At 37.2% G+C, this 22,367-nt stretch overlaps 1 protein-coding gene across 7 annotated transcripts in view; it reads left to right on the forward strand.

The window, feature by feature from the left end:
- The first annotated feature begins 8,820 nt into the window (after window positions 1–8,820).
- Window positions 8,821–22,367, forward strand: part of RHOBTB3 (Rho related BTB domain containing 3) — an 84,623-nt gene continuing 71,076 nt past the window's right edge. For 3 of the 7 annotated variants that reach the window (XM_043964876.1, XM_043964873.1, XM_043964875.1), the window contains exons 1-4: window positions 8,823–10,036; window positions 10,274–10,502; window positions 16,076–16,268; window positions 22,029–22,183. In XM_043964876.1, the coding sequence (XP_043820811.1) occupies window positions 10,035–10,036; window positions 10,274–10,502; window positions 16,076–16,268; window positions 22,029–22,183 (579 nt within the window). In that variant the 5' untranslated portion in view covers window positions 8,823–10,034. Of the gene's footprint in view, window positions 10,037–10,273; window positions 10,503–16,075; window positions 16,269–22,028; window positions 22,184–22,367 lie in introns of all 7 variants that reach the window. The other 4 variants (XM_043964878.1, XM_043964879.1, XM_043964874.1 and 1 more) reach the window with 3 other exon arrangements.

Below are 22,367 nucleotides of genomic sequence, written 5' to 3' on the forward strand. Positions count from 1 at the left end.
CCTCCCCCCCTCCACCACCACCAAGAGTCTTAGATGAATAAAACCTGTAGGACTTCCTTTGGGACTGGTGAATAAATAAATAAACAAATCTCCTAGCCAAGTAGAAAGATATGACAACCAAACAAAACACTAATGGAGTATAAGCTCATTTGGAAAAAGCAGTACTAAGTAGTATATCTGAACACTGTAAACAGTCTTGCTCAAAATAGAGAAAAGCAAGTGGAAAGAAAAAAGCCTACGGAGAGTTTGGCTTGAGATCCAGCCAAACCAGATTATTTGGTGAGAATAGAAGGAGGGAAACATACAAAATGGAGCAGTTCTGCTGCCATTTCTATTTAATTTATTTTCAGTATTGACAGTAATAGAACTATGGCATTTGGACTTTATCTCAGAACACAATAAATCATCATGAAAATGAAAATGAAGTCAAGCCAGATGACTGTACATGACCAAGGATGTACAGAAGAAATCTATCTTGGAGTCAACATAGTTTGAGAGACACCCATGAATGAATTCTTCAATATATTTCAAAGAGGAGAAGGTTCCAAAAGAATGGCAAAGACCATGGATAGTACTTTAACTAAAAAAAGTTGACTGAGAAACCACAAGCAACTACCAAACCATATTCTGGCATTTTTCAGTTCTATAAATAAAGTCTTTGGGAAAATAGTCTGTACATGTCTCACAATTAGAACTACTGCTGGGCCCAAAGGGGCTGCGGCACTTTACCCTGTCCCTCTGTTCCAAGGGCCCCATTTGCTCTGTACACATATAGGCAGTGAATGCACCGGGTTCAGACTTGGGGGGAGACTGACTGCCTAGAAGAAAGAATCCTTTTCTCATATTCCTTGGTTCATTACACCCCTATACTGGTACCCCAGGGAAATAAAGCTTAGGTTTTGGCTCATATGTAAGGGTCTCCCCCAAGGTAGGTAGCACAATCTAAATCAGTTATAAGACATATGTTAATTTCCAATACATGAAAGAAAAGCTGACACAAAAGACTCTACTATTATATTGTATTAGAAGGTTAAAACCATGGGAATATAAAGCATTTGCTAGGACTGTTGAATAGGCATTTTATATTTACCCTCCTGGGTTCATCCTCTAGCCAGGAGTGATCTTCTCCAACAGTGTTAGCGTGGTTACTGGGCACTTCTTCCAAAATACAGTATGACCTGCTTTACCCAGCTTGAAAGCAGCATGAGATGTGTACTCATCCATTGATTATGCTGCATTTTGTAGTGAACTAGGTGGGGCAGATGCTTTTAGGTATATCATTGCTTTCAGTGTGAGTCACACTGTCTTGACCTATCACTTCAGTCCTTGGAGAAATAGACCTTGTCTCTTCACTCTTGGCCAACTGCAGTAGCATTTTGACTATAGTCTCTCTGCTTTTGGTCTCTCTCAGTTGTCAAAGTGACCTTCCTCAGTTGCATGTCTGTATCACCTCCTACTCAATAAATTTCAATGGCTCCTTGATCAAATTAAATGCTCTGTTTAGTGTCTAGAGCCTTCTCTACCTGGGTCCATCCTACCTTTCCGGACTTCTTATACTTGATTCCCTTCCACAATATTCTACAGTCGATCTCTACTGACCTTCTTGCTGTCCTTGAACACGTGTCCTACTCTGTGCCTTTTCATTGACTGTACCTCATGCCCTGAATATTGTGTCTCTTTACTCCTGTCTCCTGCCTTCTCTGGCTTCTTTCAAGATTTAAACCGGATCCCACCTTCTGTAAGAAGCCTCTCTCCTGGTTCCTTCTTGCTCCTTGCTGGCTCCCCTTACTAGGATGTCCTCTTTGAGATTACTTTCCACCTATTCTGTATATATCTTTTTTTTTCCGGGCAATGGGGGTTAAGTGACTTGCCCAGGGTCACACAGCTAGTAAGTGTCAAGTGTCTGAGGCCAGATTTGAACTCAGGTCCTCCTGAATCCAGGGCTGGTGCTTTATCTACTGCGCCATCTAGCTGCCCCTATTCTGTATGTATCTTGCTTGCATGTTGTCTCATCCATATGATTGGGAGCTCATTGACAGCAGTGACTACATTTTTCCTGTCTTTGCCTCCCTGGTGCTTAGCATAGTGCCTGCCATTTAGTAAATACTTAAAAAATTCTTGTTGATTGACCGACTCACTGATTCTAGGACTATAAATTTGCAGAACATTTGCTAACCTGCAGGGAAGAAGTTTACTCACCAGCATTTTCTTATACCAAAGAGATCATAGGTGTGGTCCAAAAATAAAAACAAAAACCAACCCAACACAAAGCACATATAAAGTGGTGTTGTTGTTTAGTCATGTCCAACTCTCCATGACCCATTTGGGGTTTTCTTGGCAAAGATACTGGAGGGGCTTGCCATTTTCTTCTCCAGATCATTTTACAGATGAGCAAATTGAAGCAAATTGTGTCAGGCCCTGTGGTAATTGCTTTACAATTATCTAATTTGATCCTTACAACAACCTTGTGAGATAGGTGCTATTATTATTTCCATTTTACATAAGAGGAAATTGAGGCAAACTGGTTAAGTGACTTACCCAAGGTCACACAGCTAATAAATGTCTGAGGTCACATTTGAACTCAGGTCTTCCTGCCTCTGGGCCCAGTGCTCTATCCTATCTAGCTGTCTATTATTACTAGTGAGGAATTTTGGAGCTAAATCATATTCAATTTAGTAAGCTCAATTAGTCATTTCCTACTGTATGCTGGGACCCATGTAAGGTACTGAGGGTACAAAGACAAAAATGAGAGACTCTCCACCCAAAATGTACACAAAGTAATTTCTGGGGGAAGCCCAAAGGTCTAATATAAAGGGTCATTATTTATTATTTTTTTTTGTGGGGCAATGAGGGTTAAGTGACTTGCCCAGGGTCACACAGCTACTAAGTGTCAAGTGTCTGAGGCCAGATTTGAACTCAGGTCCTTCTGAATCCAGGGCTGGTGCTCTATCCACTGCACCACCTAGCTGCCCCACCATTTGTTAACGAGCAAGCAAGCAAAGTTCCAGGAGGCATGGTCAGAGGGTGGGGACCAGGGACATGGGAAGGAGGCCGATGACATAGGCACTTAAGAAGTGGAGAGCAGTGCCAAGGGAAGGTGTCTAGCCAGCCTGCAGTTCAAAATCACAGGGATTCTGAAGGAGCCATAGGATTGTCATACCCTTTCCATTAGCAGTGACACATAATATTAGTTTATCAATCTCTGAACAAGAGATTGAAAAGAAGAAGGGGAGGGAAAATCTTGCATGGTTCATAGATGAGAGTCCTTGGGCCTGCCTGCTGGTCAGTGAAGCTCTGGGACCTAGCCAGTTATAGAAGGGTGAAGTTTGTTTGAAGTATTTACTTTCTAATCTAAGTGGTCGGACAGGTCTGCAGACCTACTCCAAGGCCTCAGGCCTACACCCAGGTTGAGTTCATTATGCATCTCAGGGTAAGGCAAGCTCCAGAGAGTATTTATGGTCCTGGATATGAAGACTAAATGAAAAAATTGGGGATATTTGACTTAAAAATGGCACACAGAGGAACATTATACCTAGGTTCCCATATTGAAGGGCTTTAATGTTAGAAGAAGGTGAAAAATTACCAGGCTTATCCTATGTTGTTCCAGAGGTCAGAACTAAGAGGAATGGTTACAAAATTTCAGGAGAACAGATTTTTAGCTGGACATGAAGTAGAACTTTCTAATAATTAGAGCTATCCAAAAATGGGATGCAGCTGCCTTGGAAGGTAATGAGCTTCTTGTTCAAGCAGAGACTTGTTAGAGACAGAGCTAGGATCATAAAGTATCTGACAACTCTAAAATTTTATGAAAATGTTAACTTGGTTGGAAACATTTGTATTTCTAAATGTTTCTCTTTTGAATAAAAAAGGTTATATGGCAAGAACAGAAAAAGAAACTTCCTATATTGTCAGAGGCAACCATTATAGAATCCCAGGTTTTGTACTTCTGGTTGTTTTTTCCCCCTTTTTCAAATTGTGGCATGTTTGAAAGTCAAGAAGAAACTAAGTAAGAAATAGACTTTTTTAATTGAAGAAAGGAGGAGACAACACCTCTTAACATGTAAGTTAAAGTGGTTAGATGGAGAAAATCCAAAGAAGGATATTTCAGTTGATCTGTGATCTCAATGATGTGGGTCCTCACTGTAGTGATACAGAACACAATCTATCCATGCTTTCTCATCCTACAGGACTCTTGTTCAAGTCTGCGTGAAATCCTCCAGCCACGAGATGTTTTAACACCATATGTTTTTTTGTTGTTGTTCAGTTATTTCAGTTGTGTCCAATTCTTTGTGACCCCATTTGTTATTTTCTTAGCAAAGATACTAGAGTGGCTTACTATTTCCTTCTCCAGCAGAGAAAGACAGGGTCATACAGCTAATAACTGTATGGTTACCAATAGAGTATTCAGGCAGTCCATTGGTTGTCCCTTGTTCTAACCACATAAGAAGCCATCTTTTCAAGCATCTCTTTCTCTCTCTCTCTCTCTCTCTCTCTCTCTCTCTCTCTCTCTCTCTCTCTCTCTCTCTCTCGATATCTTTTAGGAGTTTCTGTTGTCCTGTTCTATTTTTCTTGCTTAATGCTATACGGATAATGACTTGAAGGCAGCTAGGTGGCACAGTGTATAGAGTGCTGGGCCTGGAGTCAGAAAGACCCATCTTCAAATCTGGCTCCAAACTTACTAGCTTTGTGACTCAGTTCTTTTTCATTTGGGGGGGGGGCATCAATAGATTATTTCTAAAAAGTCAGGTTGGAGTCTTTTGCCCTTTTCCCTAACAAGTTGATGATTTGATTTGTTGATAAATGACTTCATGTCAGTAACAAGTCATTTCCTGTCTATTAAATACAATCAGTTTTATCTTTTTGTGTTGTAATTTGCTGTTTGTTTAGTACGTTGTCTTCTGAATCTCTTCCTGAAGAAACTATTCTTGATAGATAGGAATGATTCTTCTGTGTAGTTTACAAACTTTTAAATTATCTTGTTTCTTCTTTTTGTACCATGTTTGTATATATGTATGTATGTGTGTATACATACATATATACATACATATAAACATAATTGTCATAATGTATAAGTGGACTAGGGTCCACTTATACATTGAAATCAACAAGAAGTAAAGTATATTTTTGTTTTATTGGAGGGTCTTATCAAATTATTTCTAAAATTTCCCTATCTCCCCATCTTCCAGAATAGATGTGGGCACATGTGCTATGATTAGTCACATTTCTGTAAATGTTTCTCATAAGCACTGTAATATATGATGACTGAATGTGCTATGAGATGTTGTTTCATATTGCCTATGGATATAGAATGAAAGCAACTCCATTTAATCTTATTTTTATCTCTAATCTGTGAACTAATATTCCATTTTAGCTACATATTCCATTTACCTTCTGGTGTCTTTTATAACAAGGACAAGATAGATACACTGTAGTTCCTGGAATAGTTTATCCACTCATTGGCCACTGTATGAAGATCTCACATTTAGAATACCAGCTGCAAAGCTAAAGTGTATGTGTATATGTGTGCATGTGCATATATTTATATGTGTGTTTATATATACATGTATATGTGTGTATGTATGTATATATGTATGTGTCTGTCTGTGTATATATATATATATATATATATATATATATATTCTAAAAACTGTGCTATCCTTAGCATCCTCTGCTCATCTTTCTGATACTATATTAATAAGCATCAGTTCTGAAGTCCAGCACAAGATTGAAGGCCATTTAAAAAAAAATTTCATGGCTTACCACAGCCAAAGAATTCATCACTAAGTAGCCAGCTAGGCTGGCTCTCTGCAAGCAGATATAGTCTGTTGCTTAAACCACACTTAAAGCTCTTCCAACATGGTAGAACATGCTTTGTTGTTGTTGTTTAGTCATTTTAGTTGTGTCTGACCCTTTTTTCTTGGCAAAGATACTGGAGTGATTTGCCATTTCTTTCTTCAGTGGATTGAATGGATTAGAAATCAGAGGTTAAATTGATTTGCCCAGGGTCACACAGCTAAGAGGTATCTGAGGCTGGATTTGAGCTCAGGTCTTCCTGCTTCCAGGCTCAGTGCTCTATTCACTGAGCCACCAGTTGCTTCTGAGAACATGCCAGTGTATGTATTCTTTTGCCATTGCCTTTGAGAACCCAGGTTCAACTCCATATTATAATGAGGTATCTGAATAGCACTTTGTGGAGAAGGGTGCTGGATTAAATTAATACTAAAATAATATAAAAACAAATAATAAAAATAATTTTAAAAACTGAATCTTATTCTTTATCTTTGTGCTTGGAAAATGTTAAAATGCTTTCAGTTAATCAATAAAGACTTGCAGCAAATCTTTGGACAGATCTTTAATATCCTTTGCACTAGTCACATCCTTAACATGACCATGTCACAGAAAGAATCACCATTATTAGAACTTGAGCTTCTATTAGAACATGAACTCCTCCAGGGCTCAGACTGTTTTTGTTTTGGGGTGGTTGTTTTTGTTTCTCCAGCACTCAGTATAGGGCCTCAAACAAAGCTAACTAAAGTCTTATTACTAACGAGATGATATAATGATTTTCTTTATTAATTTTCTACTTAGAGAATGTTGTAAATACATGAATAATTATATAAAATTGAAAACCAAAGTAAACTAACTGTTACTTCTTTCAAAACTAGCTGTGAGACTTTGGGAAATTAATTTCCCTTCTTTTGAGTTTCAAGTTCCTCACCTGTAAAATGAGGAGGTTGGACTAAATAATCTCTAGACACTTATGTTGGTGATATTCACTGACATTCAGTTCTTGATATCAGTACAGTTGCTTTCTGTAAACTGCTTTGAATATTTGTATAAAGACTTATGTAGATCTTGTGAGAAATGATTGTTAATAACCAATATCTTAGGAAGATTCAGAGGCGCCCCCCCCCCCTTCTTCCAAAGTCCTGACTTAGTCCAGTTTTCCTTTTAGGATGTTACTGATAATGAGATTGCATTGACTCTCCTGGATCTTGGTCAGACCCCATCCAACCTTTCAAGGAATTTATTCTAAGGTGGGGAAGCCCATGGTGTTCCACTTGGGTGGAGACAGATTCATTTGCCAGAGGTGGTCTGAATAGAGATGATTTCTCTGTCCGGGGTCACTCAGCACCCTCATTGAGAAGGGTATATATATTCTTTGAATTGATAGCGTAAAGCATTGGATGGTCTGGTATAGAGATATTCAACCCTTCATTTTAATATAGCCCACCTTCAATCACTGTTAACCAATTAGATTTGATTGTTGTTTGATGAACCACCTACTGTTTTGAAGGGTATGTGAACTGTGAGTCTACAGCCATGATTGTCTTTGGTCTGAGAGAGATGGCCAAATGACTATCCTTTTATTAATAACCTGCTGGCTTTATTAATAAAATTATTAAATTACCCAGAAATTATGTCTCTCTAACTTTTTAATCATAAGACTCTTTTGGGTACCTCAAGTGTGGTATCCTATAAAAAACCTATGAAACGTTATGGTATTATGCTGTTCATTTGGTAATAAGCACTTTTATGTTATAAGTGGTAGCATGGGGGCGGCTAGATGGCACAGTGGATAGAGCACTGGCCCTGGAGTCAGGAGTACCTGAGTTCAAATCCAGCCTCAGACACTTAACACTTACTAGCTGTGTGACCCTGGGCAAGTCACTTAACTCCAATTGCCTTACTAAAAACAAACAAACAAAAAAAAGTGGTAGCATGGCTAGTTTCTGGGTTGCTGGACTTGAAGTCAAGCTCACTTCTGACATTTATTATGTATAACCATGGGCAAGATGGGGCAACACGGTGGCACAATGGATAGAGTGAGGGCCTGGAGTCAGGAAGATCTAAGTTCACGCTGTGTGACTCTGGGCAAATCACTTAACTCTTATCTGTAAAATGAACTGGAGAAGGAAATGACAAACCACTCCAGTATCTTTGCCAAGAAAACCTCCAATAGGGTCAAAGAACAACAGGACTCAACAACAACAACAACAAAATAGGCAAGTCATTTAATCTTTCTGAAACTTAGTTTCCTCCTCTGTACAATTTGAATAGCAGAACTCCATGGAGTTATATACAAAGGGGTGTATCAGTTATTATCTTAGTCTCTACAAGTACATAATTAGGTTGCCTAGTGAAAATCCTTAAAAATTAAAGGTTAGGCATAAACATTTGTCATGTGGAAAATATGGACCTTTTTTCAAAGCAATCCCATTTTCAGTCTATTGCTTTAGGTTTTTTTTTTGTATTTACTAGTTTGTGTATTATTAAAAGATGTCAATTATAATAAAGCACAACCACCTCCCAATCCACATTAAACTAGTTTCTTTTTTGAACAAGTTGTATCAACATGAATGCTGCTTCTAGTTCTTTTAAGCATAATTTTTTTCCTTTAATAAACATTTTTACTTAAAGTTTTGAGTTCCAAATTCTATCACTTCTTCCCTTCCCCCTTCCTATGACAGTAAGCAGATATAGGTTATACATGTGCAATTATGTAATACACTACAAGATTAGTAATTTTGTACAAGAAAATTCGAATAAAAGAAAAAATGAAAAAATAAAGTAAAAATAGCATGCTTCATTCAGTCTGTGTTGAATCAATATCAGTTCTTACTTTAGAGGTGGATAGTATGCTTAATCATTAGTCCTTTGGAATTGTCTTGGATCATTGTATTGCTGAGAATAGTTAAGTTATTCACAGTTCTTCATCAAACAATATTGCTGTCACTGTGCACAACATTCTCATGGTTCTGCTCACTTCACTATACATCAGTTCATACATGTCTTTCCAGGCCTTTCTGAAATCATGCTGTTTGTCATTTCTTACGGCACAATAATATTCCATCACCATCATATACCACAGCTTGTTCAGTTATTCCCCAATTGATGGGCATTTCTTTGATGTCCAATTCTTAGCCACCACATAAAGGGTTCCTATAAATAAGTTTGTACAAATAGGCCTTTTTCTCTTTTTGGGGATGTCATCAAGATATAAACCTAGCAGTGGTATTGCTAGATCGAAGGGCATGTACAGTTTTATAGCCCTTGTGTCATAGTTCTAAATTAAGCATAATTTTCAAGAACGCTCCAGTGTGTTTATTAAATAAGATGATGACAGTAACACAGCTACAAAGATGACAAAATATTTTCAGTCCAAGCAAAAAAAAAAAAAAAGGAAAGGGGGAGGGTCGAGAAAATGATAGGGGCAAAACCGTTTGAATCCCAAGATCTAGGTCTCATGCTTCCTCTCTTTCCAAGAGCAGTCTATACCCAGAGGGAGCTGCTACCCTCCCCCTTTCTTCCTGCTGGTTTGGATCCGACCTTTACAATTCACCAAACTTGCTGCAGGGCAGAGAGGCAGGCTGTGAGCTCTCTCTCGGACTTGTACATTTTCTCTTAATTGATTTTCCTGAGCGGCCGGAGAGGCCCAGCCCCCTCCTCTAGCCTACAGCGTGGCTTAGGCCTCGGAAAGGGGGAGGGGGTCCTTTCCAGGGAGGGGAGGGGGCTGCCCTGCCCCCTGCATTACGTGGACTCTGCAGAGTCGCCCCTCCGCGGTTGCACGTGTGGTGCGCTTGGGTTGGCGAGGATTTTTTTTCTTCCCTCCTTCCCAGGGCCGGGGGAGGAGGCGACCGCCTCTCTGCGAACTGGCCGCAGCCAGAGAGGAGGAGGTGATTAAATATGCTGATATTCACCTAGCTGAAGATTAACTCGGGACGCGAGTGCCCGGGCTGTCACATGCGGCCGCCCATTTACATTCAGGGACCAGCCGCAGCAGAGGCAGAGGCAGAGGCAGCAGCAGCAGCAGCAACAGCCCTCAATAGAATGGTCCAAAGCTTTTCCTGATTGGTCTGGAAGCCCACGGGAAAGCCCTGCGTTTGCCGCAACGATAGTAGAGGAAGGAGCATTTGGGTGGAAACAGATGGAAATAAGAAAATCCACGGGGTAAACAAAACGAAGATTTATCATGAGAGTGCTCGGGGAGTTGCTCTTTTCTCATTCGCTGCCTTGTCTTTGGATTTAAGATCATGTATGTATCCAGTTTGGGCCTCTTTTCTTTCTTTCTTTCTTTTTTTTGGTTGAGTAATTTCAAATAGCAGGACTCGATAGATTTTTTTTTCTTGCATTCTTATTTGAAAGCAGCTTATTTTCGTCTTTGCCTCCTTCCTAGCTTTCCTTCACTTCCTGTTCTGATAAAAGTGGAAAATCGGTCTCAAAAATGTTTCTTCTCCCCCCTCCCCCTTTTCTTTCTTTCCCTCTTTCATAGGTCCATTCACATTGTTGCATTAGGAAATGAAGGAGATGGATTTCCCGAGGACAATCGTCAGTCAGGTCTGATCTGGACTTATCTAGGGAGAAGTGCTCTCGTTTCAGAGACAGAAAGCAGCTTGTTGCTGAACTCTGATGCCAGCTCGATCGCATATCCTGTATTTACTGAATATCAAGCCTGTGTGTTTGGAAATGTCAGACTGGTGGTACATGATTGTCCCGTCTGGGTAAGAGAAAGCAGCAGCTCTAGAAGCAGTGGGGTTCTTCTCCCCCCCCTCCCCGCCTTTTTAACTCAAGCCACTTTAGGAATTTTAGGCACCATTAATTTTTATCCCTCTTTGGCCATTTGCTTCATCAGAGGGGGGAAAAACTAGTCAGCTAAAATTCTGGTGTCGAGCAGTTATTCCAACAAATACTTCACAGATACTATTAAATCCTTTGCTACAAAGACAGCTGAGTGTGGAACACAGCAAATGACAGGGTCACATTGTTGCACCCAGAGAGAGCAATGTTTTTTCCCAGTTACCTAACGTGTCATAATGTAGTAATGACATTCTAAAAATAAAACCGTCTGAAAGCTGATAGGCAAAACTCTTTTTTTAAATGAGCCAGTTTAGAAAGAGGATTAAGTTTAATTTTTTTTAATTGTAGCTGAAAAATTATTTTTAAATGTCTATTTCTGACATACGGTTAAAGCTTACAGAATCAGGTTATGTGATGATAAAAGTGTTCTCATTTTTTTAAGGAAAGTAATTCCTATTGGTTACCTTTTGTGATTTTATAGTGATTTAAGGCCTTGTAATAAGAGTGTATAGGATGATGATTTTAAAATGAATACAACACATTTTCCTGTAATAGGAATAAATAAGTTGCAAAAGCATGAATCAGTTTCCAACATTGTTGCTATGAGGTTACTTAAAAGGTATAGTGAATTTCACCGGCATACCTACATTTTTCCTGAGCATCTCAGAGCTCTAGCTTTTGAAATTGTTAATTTGTCTTTATTTGGGATAGCACTTAATCTGATCCTTTAATAACATAGACAATAATACTAGATTTAGGTTCTTAAAAGTTCAGTGTCAGGATTGCGGGCTTTTAAAAAAACTTAGTATAAAAAGAAATTATCAGTCATTTAAATAAATGTTGCATTGTAGGTAGATAGTAATTTAATTTGAAAGAAATTAAATTATTACAGATATTAATTTCAAATTAAAGGAAAAGGATTAGGTTCTGAAATAAAATCTCAAATATCTCAGTTCAAGACTGATAATCCATCTTTGATGATGATGATTATAAAATTTGTGAAGTGCTTATCTGTATCTATTTCTCTGCCAGGGAGGAATATGCCAACTAATTAAATAAGCTACTTCTTTCCTTTTAGCAGACTTGCCTTATTGAATCTTAAAGTCAATAGCAGATTATTGACTTGTTAAACAGTGTTAGTAAAGACATTCAAACAACTGAACAAACTGAGCAAATAAAGTATTTTTGAGGAAAGGAAAGCACAATTTGAAGTAGTAATTGTGTCCTTGCTTTTTCTTTGACCCTTCAATGTTTTCCCATTTGTTTTATTTTATATTACTTAAAAACAATACTTAATTATTAGCTGCAGTAACTGGAATCTTCCCAGGTAGGTTAAAAGTTTTCATTTTGTCTATAAGAGGAAAAGAAATCCCTTCTTAAAAATTTTTAAAAGTTTTGCCATGTGCAAAAGTTATACCTGGAAATTTTTATGGTTCATCATTTTAGTTCATTTTAGCTTAGTTATTGGCTGGTCCTGGATTTGTTACCCGTTTATAATTTTTTAGGTCACAATGGCCTATTCTAGCTGAATAACAGAATTGTTTAGTATGTTTTTCTTCCAAGTACATTATGTACTAATGCCCTTCATAGACATTAACATCAATTATGTTCCACAGTTGTCATTTGATGGATACTGAATCCACTTGTAGGGAATACCAAGAAAGTGTACTTTAACATTGCCCATTTCTTACAATGGCTAGTCTTTATTATTTTTTAAATTATTTATGAAAATGGCTGGCATTTGGAAAGTACTTGCCAAGCACTTTATATTCATTATGGTATCTGAACTTATGCTGTGAGGTAGGGTACAATTTTATGAGGTAGGTATATTTTAAGGTCTTGATGCTCTAGCAATTTTCAATTTATCTTTTTAAATAAATATGATATTTCTAAATAAATGTAACTGAGCATATTAAATGCTAATTGTTTTTCAAGTTTTTTTTTTAAACCAAAGCCAGGTTTATATTATGCAGCTTTAAACAGGGCATACCACATGGATAATAATCTTTTTCTAAAGCAGAGAAATTTTTAATGTCTTAAGATTCATACACGTTCACACATGTTTTTAAAAGGATCCCGTGAAAAGTATTTCTTTAAGGGTATATGACTTATAAACAGTATAATAATTGTACTGAGGCATCAGGGTGCATTGACTTGTTTGGGATTGGGTAGGCCTTAGCTGGAAGTTAGTTATGAGATGTCTGGAAAAGTACAAGACAATTTTCTGTATTGTGTGCTGCCAATCTAATGCTTCCATAGAAGCAGCAGGCGCTTTGTAGAGAAGCATGTAATATGAAAGAAAGAATATTGTACTAGGAGACTGAAGACCTATTACATGTACATCTCTTCCTGGGGAAGTCAGTTAAACTCTGTAGGCCTCAGTTTCCTCATTCGTGAAATGAAGTTATTGTACTATATGATCTTTAAGGTCCCTTGTAGCTCACAGTACTATGGTTTTAATTCTGGATTATGTCATTTACTATCCATGTCACCTTGCCCAAGTCACTTTTAACTTTTCTGGGCCTTGGTTTACCCACCTGTAGGTTAAAGGGATTGGACTATGTGTTCTCTAAAGTCTAGTCCTACTTTAATTACTGCATCCCATAATGATTTCTCTGACTCCATATGTACAGTATTCTGACATCGCTATTGTAAAGGCAAAGGAATAGCATTTTAAGTTTCACATGAGATAAAATGAGGAGGGATAAAATTAATACTACAGAGGGCACTAGTTTTATACCTGGCATATTAGTAATTATGTAACTGATACATTGATTGAAATAATTTGAGTATTTGTATCTACTCTCATTTTTCATTCACTGTTTTCAAAGACAGTAATTTTTTAAAAATTAGGTAAATTATGGCTCCTTGAACTGTGTTTTATTTACAACACACCACTAGGAAATAGAATAGTTCTGATAAAAAGTGGTAAATCTAGATCTCCAAACTCTTTCTGAGCCTGTGATCACATAATGCTATAGAGAATTCCTTGGGAGTGTTAGTGTACAAAAGAGTAGGAATAGTGGATTCTTCCCTTTAAGGGAAAAACAACCAGTTTTCTCCCTATTTTTGAATAATATGGTGCCCACAGAATTGGAATGGGCAAATTAGGCTGCTAATTGACATGATATTACACTTTGATAGAGCACTTCCTACAGATCACTAGCTTATCTGAAACCTCATGTTAGATATAATTCATTGTTTCATAAATTAATTTTTTCATATATATACTTTCTCCTTTGCCCCCTGTTTTTTCACATTGTACTTGTATTTTAAAATTTGAGACCAATTTCTTTATTAACAAAAATATGGAAAATGAAGAAGTGATGCACTAGGTATAGGAGGGTCCCGATTAGTGCAAATACATATATAAATTATATTGAATTGCTTGAGTTCTTAAGGGGAGTTGGGAGGGGAGAGGAAGAAAATTTGGAACGCAAATTTTCAAAAATCGATGTTAAAATTTGTTTTTACATATAACTGGGTAAATTTTTTTACGAAAAAAGAAAAAATACCAATTAGTGCAAATAAAGAATCCTATTATTATTATTATTCAAATTCCCACTGCATATTAACTTTGGATTTCAACCAGTGACCATATTCTACATAATAATAACTTTGAATAGTGTAAATTTGAAATAGAACAGATTGCCTCATTATTTGCACTAATTGAGACCTAGTGGTATGTTTCTCTCCATTTTATATATTTATTTAACATTTGTATAGCTTTTCCATTCTATTCCTTTGACTTTGTCTATCCAGTATGATATTCATGTCTATATATGCACAAAATTAGAACGGAAGCAATTAGAAGGGATTTTGAGCAGGGATTAGGCAGATTATGCTGGGAAACTTTCCCAACTCCCTCCTGCCCTTTGCCCAACTCTTTGCTGCTCTTCCTCCTCCCTTCCTCATCAAACTCTTTGACTTTTCATGTTTTCCTTCAATAGTTCTCCCATCCTTGGGCCCCTCTAACTTCATCAGATAGCTGCATCTCACTTTGCAAATTTGTTCTCATTTCTGAAAAGCATTCTGGATTCCTCAGGCTTCTGAGGGTTCTCTTCGTACTTAGGTAGAGGGAACACGACATCATATCCTGTACTTTGGCAGTCCATGAGTTGAAGGAGCACGAAGTACACAAACAGAGCTGGCAGTTTTGAGAACATTTCTGCAAACATTGCTAAGTAAGAAACCTCACCAGCTTTCTGCCACAGGAAAAAGAGGCCCGTAGCATTGCCCTGGATTGATGGACGCAAGACACTAATACTTCTGTTCTCTACTCACATTTCAAAGCACAGATTTCCATAACGCAATAATTTTAGACTGATCTTCCAAATTCATCCTCTTCTTGAGCTACTCTGCCACTTAGAAAAATATACAAAAGGCTCCATAAATGAAAACAAGTAAGTCTTTTATAGCACAGTTAAAAAGAAAGTGAAATTATTGGAATAAAAAGTTTGGCATGGGTACGGTGGACCACAACACTTTAGTGTTTAAGATTGTACTTTCTACATAATGGTATTCATACATAAAATTTTAAGTGTTTGTACATTTTATATTATCTTTGACAAAATGCCAAAAGGAAAGGAATTTTGAAGGAATTGGAATTACCAAAATGGCAGTGATTTTTTTCATAATTTTCCATAATTTCTAAGTCTGATCTTTAATGCGTGCATGTATACTCATAATTATACATATTCATATATAGGTATATTTTGTATGTGTTTACATATTCATGTGCATATTATGTATCAGTTTTGCATGTTCATATCTCTATCATCCATCTATCTATCTATCTATCTATCTATCTATCTATCTATCTATCTATCTATCTATCTATCTATCTATCTATCTATCTATCTATACTACTTATAGTCCCTAAAGATTTGAGAACTAGGGAAGGGACTTATTTGGCATTTATCATTCATGTAGTCTGTTCATGAATTAGAAATAACATAAATTACAAATTAATTTTTACTAATGATTTAAAGAAAAAAAATTTTTTTTGTTCCAGACCTATATTTTCATCTGAATTGGGAGCACTTGATGAAAAAACTACAAAGTACATAGTAAAATGACCGTACAAAAACATGCAAAAACAAAAATCCCAAGTAGATGACTAAAAGAGTTGCATAAAAAGCCCTCAGCTTTCCCATATTTACTATGGTGCTGCTGTGTCTGCTCCTATAGGTTTCTGCAATCATTCAGTAATTACAAAGACAAAACATATTTATGTGCTTATTTTAAAATACAAATGCCAAGCATTTAGTTTTCTGTCCTTGTGCTGCTAGGCACTCTGTGGATCTACTATCCCTATTACCACACAGTGTTCTAGGCAAGGAAATAGTCTTATATAGTGCTTATTTAAAGAATTTTATTATCTTTCTCCATATGCCAAAATAAATAAAATAAGAGTTAAAATTAGCCCATCACATAATTTATAATCTACTTTGTGATTGTTTTAAGTAAAAGGATTGCTCTTTGCATTTTGGTTTAGGGCATTTTCGACAGTGATTGGTATACCTCTCGAAATCTTATTGTTGGGGCCGACATCATTGTAATAAAATACTCTGTAAATGACAAGCCTTCATTTCAAGAAGTAAAGGATAGTTATATTCCAGTGATAAAAAGAACATTAAACCATTGTTCAGTCCCCGTAATAATATCTGCTATTGGTATCAGGCAAAATGGTAAGTGTTTTATTTTTTCATTGTAATTAGATGTAAAGTACCATATTCCTCTGAAATAGATTCTTATTTTAATATCAAAATGAAGTTTTTAAATATATGAAATAACTGTGGTTCCAATAATGGCTGTTATGAATTTTCTACCATTAAGTGATACTTTCACTGTGATATCAGAATAGATTTGAGTTAAAATACCTGATTCCAAGTTCAGACAGTTATTAATTGTATGATCTTTTGCAAGTCACTTTACCTTTATGAGCCTCAAATTTTCTCATCTGTAAAATGGGAATAAGAATCCTTATACTTCCTATCTTATAGGGTTGGTATTAGGATCAAATTAGGAATGTAGAGAATTCAGAATCACGAAGATGAATTATTTAGGAATAGGAACCCCTGAAAAAGGTTTTTAAGAAATTGGATTTTTGGATATGTAGTTCCATTTGCAAGTCACCCTGAGGACAATGGAAGAAATATATGTACAACAAAGCAGTATAAAGTGTGTCATCATAGGGGCAAATGACATAAGAGGTGGGTTAGGAATGTATTTGAAGCAAGGAGTAACTGGTGGACAACTTGGGTGCTTCAAAGGTATCCATGCAATGTCAGGAAATCTAGGATCCCATAGCATGTTGGGTGTATATCATGTGGAAAATTTAGGGGAGGACATGAAGAAGAAGAATATAAGAAGAGGTGGATCTCAAATCCACTGACATCAGAAAACCTAAAGAAAAGATAGTTAGGGGCAGGTAGGTGGCACAGTGGATAGAGCACTGGCCCTGGAGTCAGGAGGACCTGAGTTCAAATCCTGCCTCAGACACTTAACACTTACTAGCAGTGTGACCCTAGGCAAGTCAACCCCATTTGCCTCACTAAAAAAAACAAAAACAAAGAAAAGATAGTTAAAGGAGCTATTATGAAAGACCTGTTTTAGACAATCATATTATGGTATTTGGTGATCAAATAGTCTTCATCTCTGGTCAGGACTTCATTATCTTTTGCTTGGACTTTTATAGTAGACTTCATATTGGTCCCCTGCCTCAAATCTCTCCTCACACCATTCTACCCTCTAAATATTTGCTTAAGGGATTTTCCTCTGAAGTTGCAGATCTGACCATGTTATTCTACTCAGTAAATTTCACTGGTTTCCAATTGCCCCTAGGATGAAAACTCCTTTGTTTGGCTTTTAAAACCTTCACAAGCTAGCCCCCATTTACCTTTCCAAATTCATTATATATCACTCCCCTATGCCTATTCTACAATGTGAGAATCTAGGCAGACTGGTCTTCTTGCTATTTCTCAGATGTGACAGTCTAACCCCTGACTATGCCTTTGTATTGGCCAGTATTCGTGTCTGGAATATACTCCCTCCTCTTCTCTGACTCTTAGAATCGCTTACTTTCTTCAAAACTTGACTCAAGCACCACATTTATATGAAACCTTTCCTGTTCATCCCATATTCTGTATCTACTTACTATATCTGTGTACATATTGTCTCAGTTCCTTGTGGGCAGAGACTTAAATTTTTGACTTTGTATTCCCAGAACAGTATCTGGCATATAGTAGATGTTTAATAAATACGTGATTGCCCACAGTTACACAAGTATTAATTGCAAGTGGTAGAAGTCTAAATTCAAATCTAGGCCCTCCCCCCATCCATTAAACCAGTATTCTTTTCATACTCTCCGTATATTATCATCAATCTGAAATGAACTACTTTAATTTTTCAAACACGTATTTTTTTGGTCAAAAACACTTAATAGTGTTTTTCATTATGTTTGTTTACTTTTGCATTTGAAGCATTACTGACCTTCATTCATTTTGCCTTGAATCAAGGCATATTAAGGCAATCTGCCCACCCCCATTCCATCAACATAAGGAAAGCTTTGTAGACATAAGGGGGCCTCTGTCTTCAGTAAATCAAAGGCCCTGTTTATGGAGGCTTTGTAAAGAATGTGAAATACCAAAAGTGTTATTTATCAGAATAGGCTAAGTTCTTCATGAAAATTTATTCCTTTAACTCAAACCCTAATCTGATCATAGAAAAGCAAACTCAGACCAAGCTTTATGCATGATATAACTCAGAGAAATCAAGCATGATTTGTTGTCTTTATCCATGATATCTTTAAATCTTCTTTGAATGCCAAATGTTTATCTTATTGGAGGAACATTTGATTACTGGGAAGCTCAAACCACATTTATTTTGTGTGTCTATTGTTTCTCCACATGTAAGTAACTGTAACCTTGTGAAAGATATTTAATCCCTCCAACCTCAATTTCCCTAACTGTAAAAGGATTTGCTCGATTGTCTTCATCTAAAATTGTATGATTTTATGTTTCGATAATGCCTTTGGATTGGTGATCTTTTTAGTCCCCATGGGTTTAATTATCTTTGAGGCAGCTAGGTGACACAGTGGATAGAGTGATGGGCCTGGAGTCAGAAAGATTTGCATTCAAATGTGGCCTTAGACACATACTAGCTGTGTGACCCTGGGCAAGTCACTTAACTTTTGTTTACCTCAGTTTCCTTAATTGTAAAATAGGGATAATAACAGCTTCTACCTTGAAGGCTGTGAGATTTCTATGACCCCACCTCTCCCTGTCCCATTTCTATTTTCCTCCCCCCACTCCCTTCCCATCTCTAAGGAGATGACTCACTGGTCCAGTTCATCTCTCTCTAGAGTTCACTCCTGCCAATTGCCTGTCAAACATTTCAGACTGAATGTCTAAGAGAAATCTCAAACGCAACATTGAAAATTCAGCTTATTCTCTTTCCTCTCAAACTCTCCCTTCTTCAAAGCTTCACTATTTTTGCTGAAGGTACCATCCTTCCGGGTCTCCCAGGTTCACAGCCCCAGACTTATTCTGCCTTTGTTGCTCTACCTCATGACACACATTGAATTATTACAGTTTCTGCCTCTCTAACATCTCAGACAATCAACCCCTTTCCCAGACTCAAAATAAACTTTAGTTCAGACCCTCATCACCTCTTGCCTAGAGTGTTGCAATGCTCTCCTAAATTGGTCTCCATGCTTCAGGTCTAACCACCTTAGTTCATCCTTCACATTGCTGTTGCCAAAGTCATTTTCTTTAATTGCATTTCTGACCATGTGGCTTCCTAGCGACTCTGAGATACTTTTATACTCCCCTTCACATACTCTGTGGTCCAGCCAAAGTGGCCAGCCTACATGCCTGGAAAATAGTCCTCCCTTACCTCCACCTCATAGTGCAGTTGAAAAACCATCTTCTATATGAAGCTTTTCCCGATTCCCCCAACTGCTAAGTGCCCTTGCTATCAAATGACTTTGTACTTCAATATTTTGTATTTATGATGTAAGTATATATGTATGTATGCACTTGTCTCCCCCATTAGAATGTGAGTAGGAATTATTTCCTTGTTTGTACTTGTATCTTCAGTGCCTAGTATATATAGTACCTGGGTCACAGAAGTTGCTTAATAAATGCTTGTTGATTCATAGGTGGATTTTTGAACTTTTTAATGTTCATTCTGCTGTATGTATGAAGACCATTCCTTTAGCAAGCATTATTAAGTGACTTCTGTGTCCCAGGCACTGTGCTAGGTGCCAGGGATACACAGACAAAATGAAAACCAGCCCATGTCCTTGAGAAACATATTCTTATGTCCTTGTGGGAGGGAAATGGCTATACCATTTATATGGCTAAGTAAATGTGAGATCACATGAAGAGGCAGAGAACAGTAACAGGAAAGCCTTCCCAAAGGATATACCACCTAAATTAAGCTTGAAGGAAGCTAAGTGTTCTCAGAGGTGAAGGGAAAAAAGGAAGTTCCTCCCAGCTTTGGACAACAGCCTCTGCATGGAAGCAAGAGGCAGGATGCAGAGACTAGAAATCAGCAGGGATCCATGCTCAAACATCAGAAAGAAGGAGCTTCTGTGATGAACCAAAGTCAAAGATGTCATCAGGGACATGGCAATGAGAGAGATATGGGTAGATTCACTCCTCAAGTGCTGCATTTGCCATGTCAGGAAGAAGCAAAGAGGGTCCCCAACACATTGAGGGGACTCCCTATGGCAAATCAATGGGAGGACATGCACAAGAATCACACAGGATGAGCAGACATGGGTGGTATCTACATGGATGGAAGAAACATCCAAATCAATCAGATTTTAGATCTAATTGAACATTTTTTTTTTTTGCATGGATGGTTTGGAGAAGGGAAAGACTGCAAGTAGGGAGATCATTCATGAGACTATTGGCAGGAGAGAGGTGATGGAGAGTGGAAAGAAGCAGATGGATGTGAGGAATACTGTCAACTGATGGGTAGTGGTGGTGGTGGTGGTGTGTGTGTGTGTGTGTGTGTGTGTGTGTGTGTGTGTGTGTGTGTGATAGAGTGAAGAGTTGAGGATGATCAGTAGGACAATTCTTGACTTTTTTCCCCCAGTAATAAGAATTGTTCTGGGTTTTTATTACCTGTCTTCCTTGTTATCACTGAAGCAGTTCAGTCAGTTTAGGGAGACAGTTTGTATTTGTGAAACAGAACAAAATTAGCTATCTAAAATGAGATCAAAACCATTATGCTTATCTTATTAGCAAATGTACTCTAATTAGTGGTAACCAAGGAGACATGTAGTATGTTTATAAATCTGGGAATTCTCTTTTTTTGAATAAAATGTATTTATATTCCTATAGTTTTAAAAGTTGAAGTAAAGAAATTTTTTAAAATGATTACCTTTTTTCTCTGTGCTTTTGAATCTGGGTAGGGCATAATGAATAAAATAATTAGATAAATGGGTGCATAGGTTGTATAAAATTTATAAGGAGAATGAAAATTCTGAGGATTAGTGATTTTGGTCTTTTCAGTTAATTTTGAACATTAAGGATTCTGTTAATAGGGTACAAAACCCAATCAAAACTTTGTGAAGCAATTTAAATAATTTATTGAAGCTAAAACTTTTTTTTTCAGTTAAATGACTGTTCTCTCTTCTGGAGGTTCCTTGAAAGCAGGGGCTTTTGCCTTTCTTTGCATCACAACACAGTGCCTTAGAAATCCTGTTCTCGTTGAGTCATTTCAGTCATGTCAGCCTCTCTGTGACTCCATTTGGGGTTTTCTTGGCAAAATACTAGAAGAGTGGTTTGCCATTTCTTTCTATGGCTTATTTTACATATGAGAAACTGAGGCAAATGGTAAAGTGACCTGCCAGGATCACACAACTAGTAAGTGTTTGAAGCTGGATTTTACCTCAGTTCTTCCTGACTCCAGGGCTGGATTCTATCTACTGGTTCACCTAGCTGCCCCACTTGACACATAGTAGCTGATTAATAAATGTTTGTTGACTGACTAGTCAAAATGCTGATAATGAAATAAATGAAACTTACTTATCTTCTTTAATAATTGTCCAGTATAAATTATTATTCTCTTGTTCAAGATTATATCAGGGACTATCATACTTAAAAGTAGATTTCTACATTTCATAATTCTCTGGCTGTTGCCTCAATTATTAGTGAAAATAACTACTCACCTAACAAAAAAATTATTTTGTGTTCTTAACTTCAGATTGTTTTTCTTTCTATTTATATTAATTTATCCTGGGATCTTTTCTGTTCTCATTACTTAAAAAAACGTCACAGTTGCAGATCTAGTGTGTTTCATGACTCCCTGGGATGCTGGTATGAATCATAATTTGTTGTTTAATTGCTTATGGTGAAGCCAGCTCATTGGTTTTAGCCATTTAGACACATGCTTGTTTCATTCCAATGTTTTCTGATTCAAATTTATTCCCTCAGAAGAATTGCCCTGTACTTGCCCACTGTGTACCTCAGATAGAGGAAACTGTGTCACTTCTTCTGAAGGGATCCAACTTGCAAAAGAACTAGGGGCCACCTACCTTGAACTACACAGCCTCAATGACTTCTATGTTGGGAAATACTTTGGGGGTGTGGTAAGTAGAAGTTCTTTTGATATGATGAGTTTTGATAGATGAGCTATTTTCCTAAAATGTCATCTAAAGTCTTAATATTTACTTTGGGATAAACATGTATGTAATAAAAACATTGACTAATAAGACCTGAGTAGACATTTTATTAGACTGAAATGAGAAGGAATTTTTGTTTTTCTTAATATGA

This window comes from Dromiciops gliroides, chromosome 1 (genome assembly GCF_019393635.1).
Source record: "Dromiciops gliroides isolate mDroGli1 chromosome 1, mDroGli1.pri, whole genome shotgun sequence".
NCBI classification, from domain to species: domain Eukaryota; kingdom Metazoa; phylum Chordata; class Mammalia; order Microbiotheria; family Microbiotheriidae; genus Dromiciops; species Dromiciops gliroides.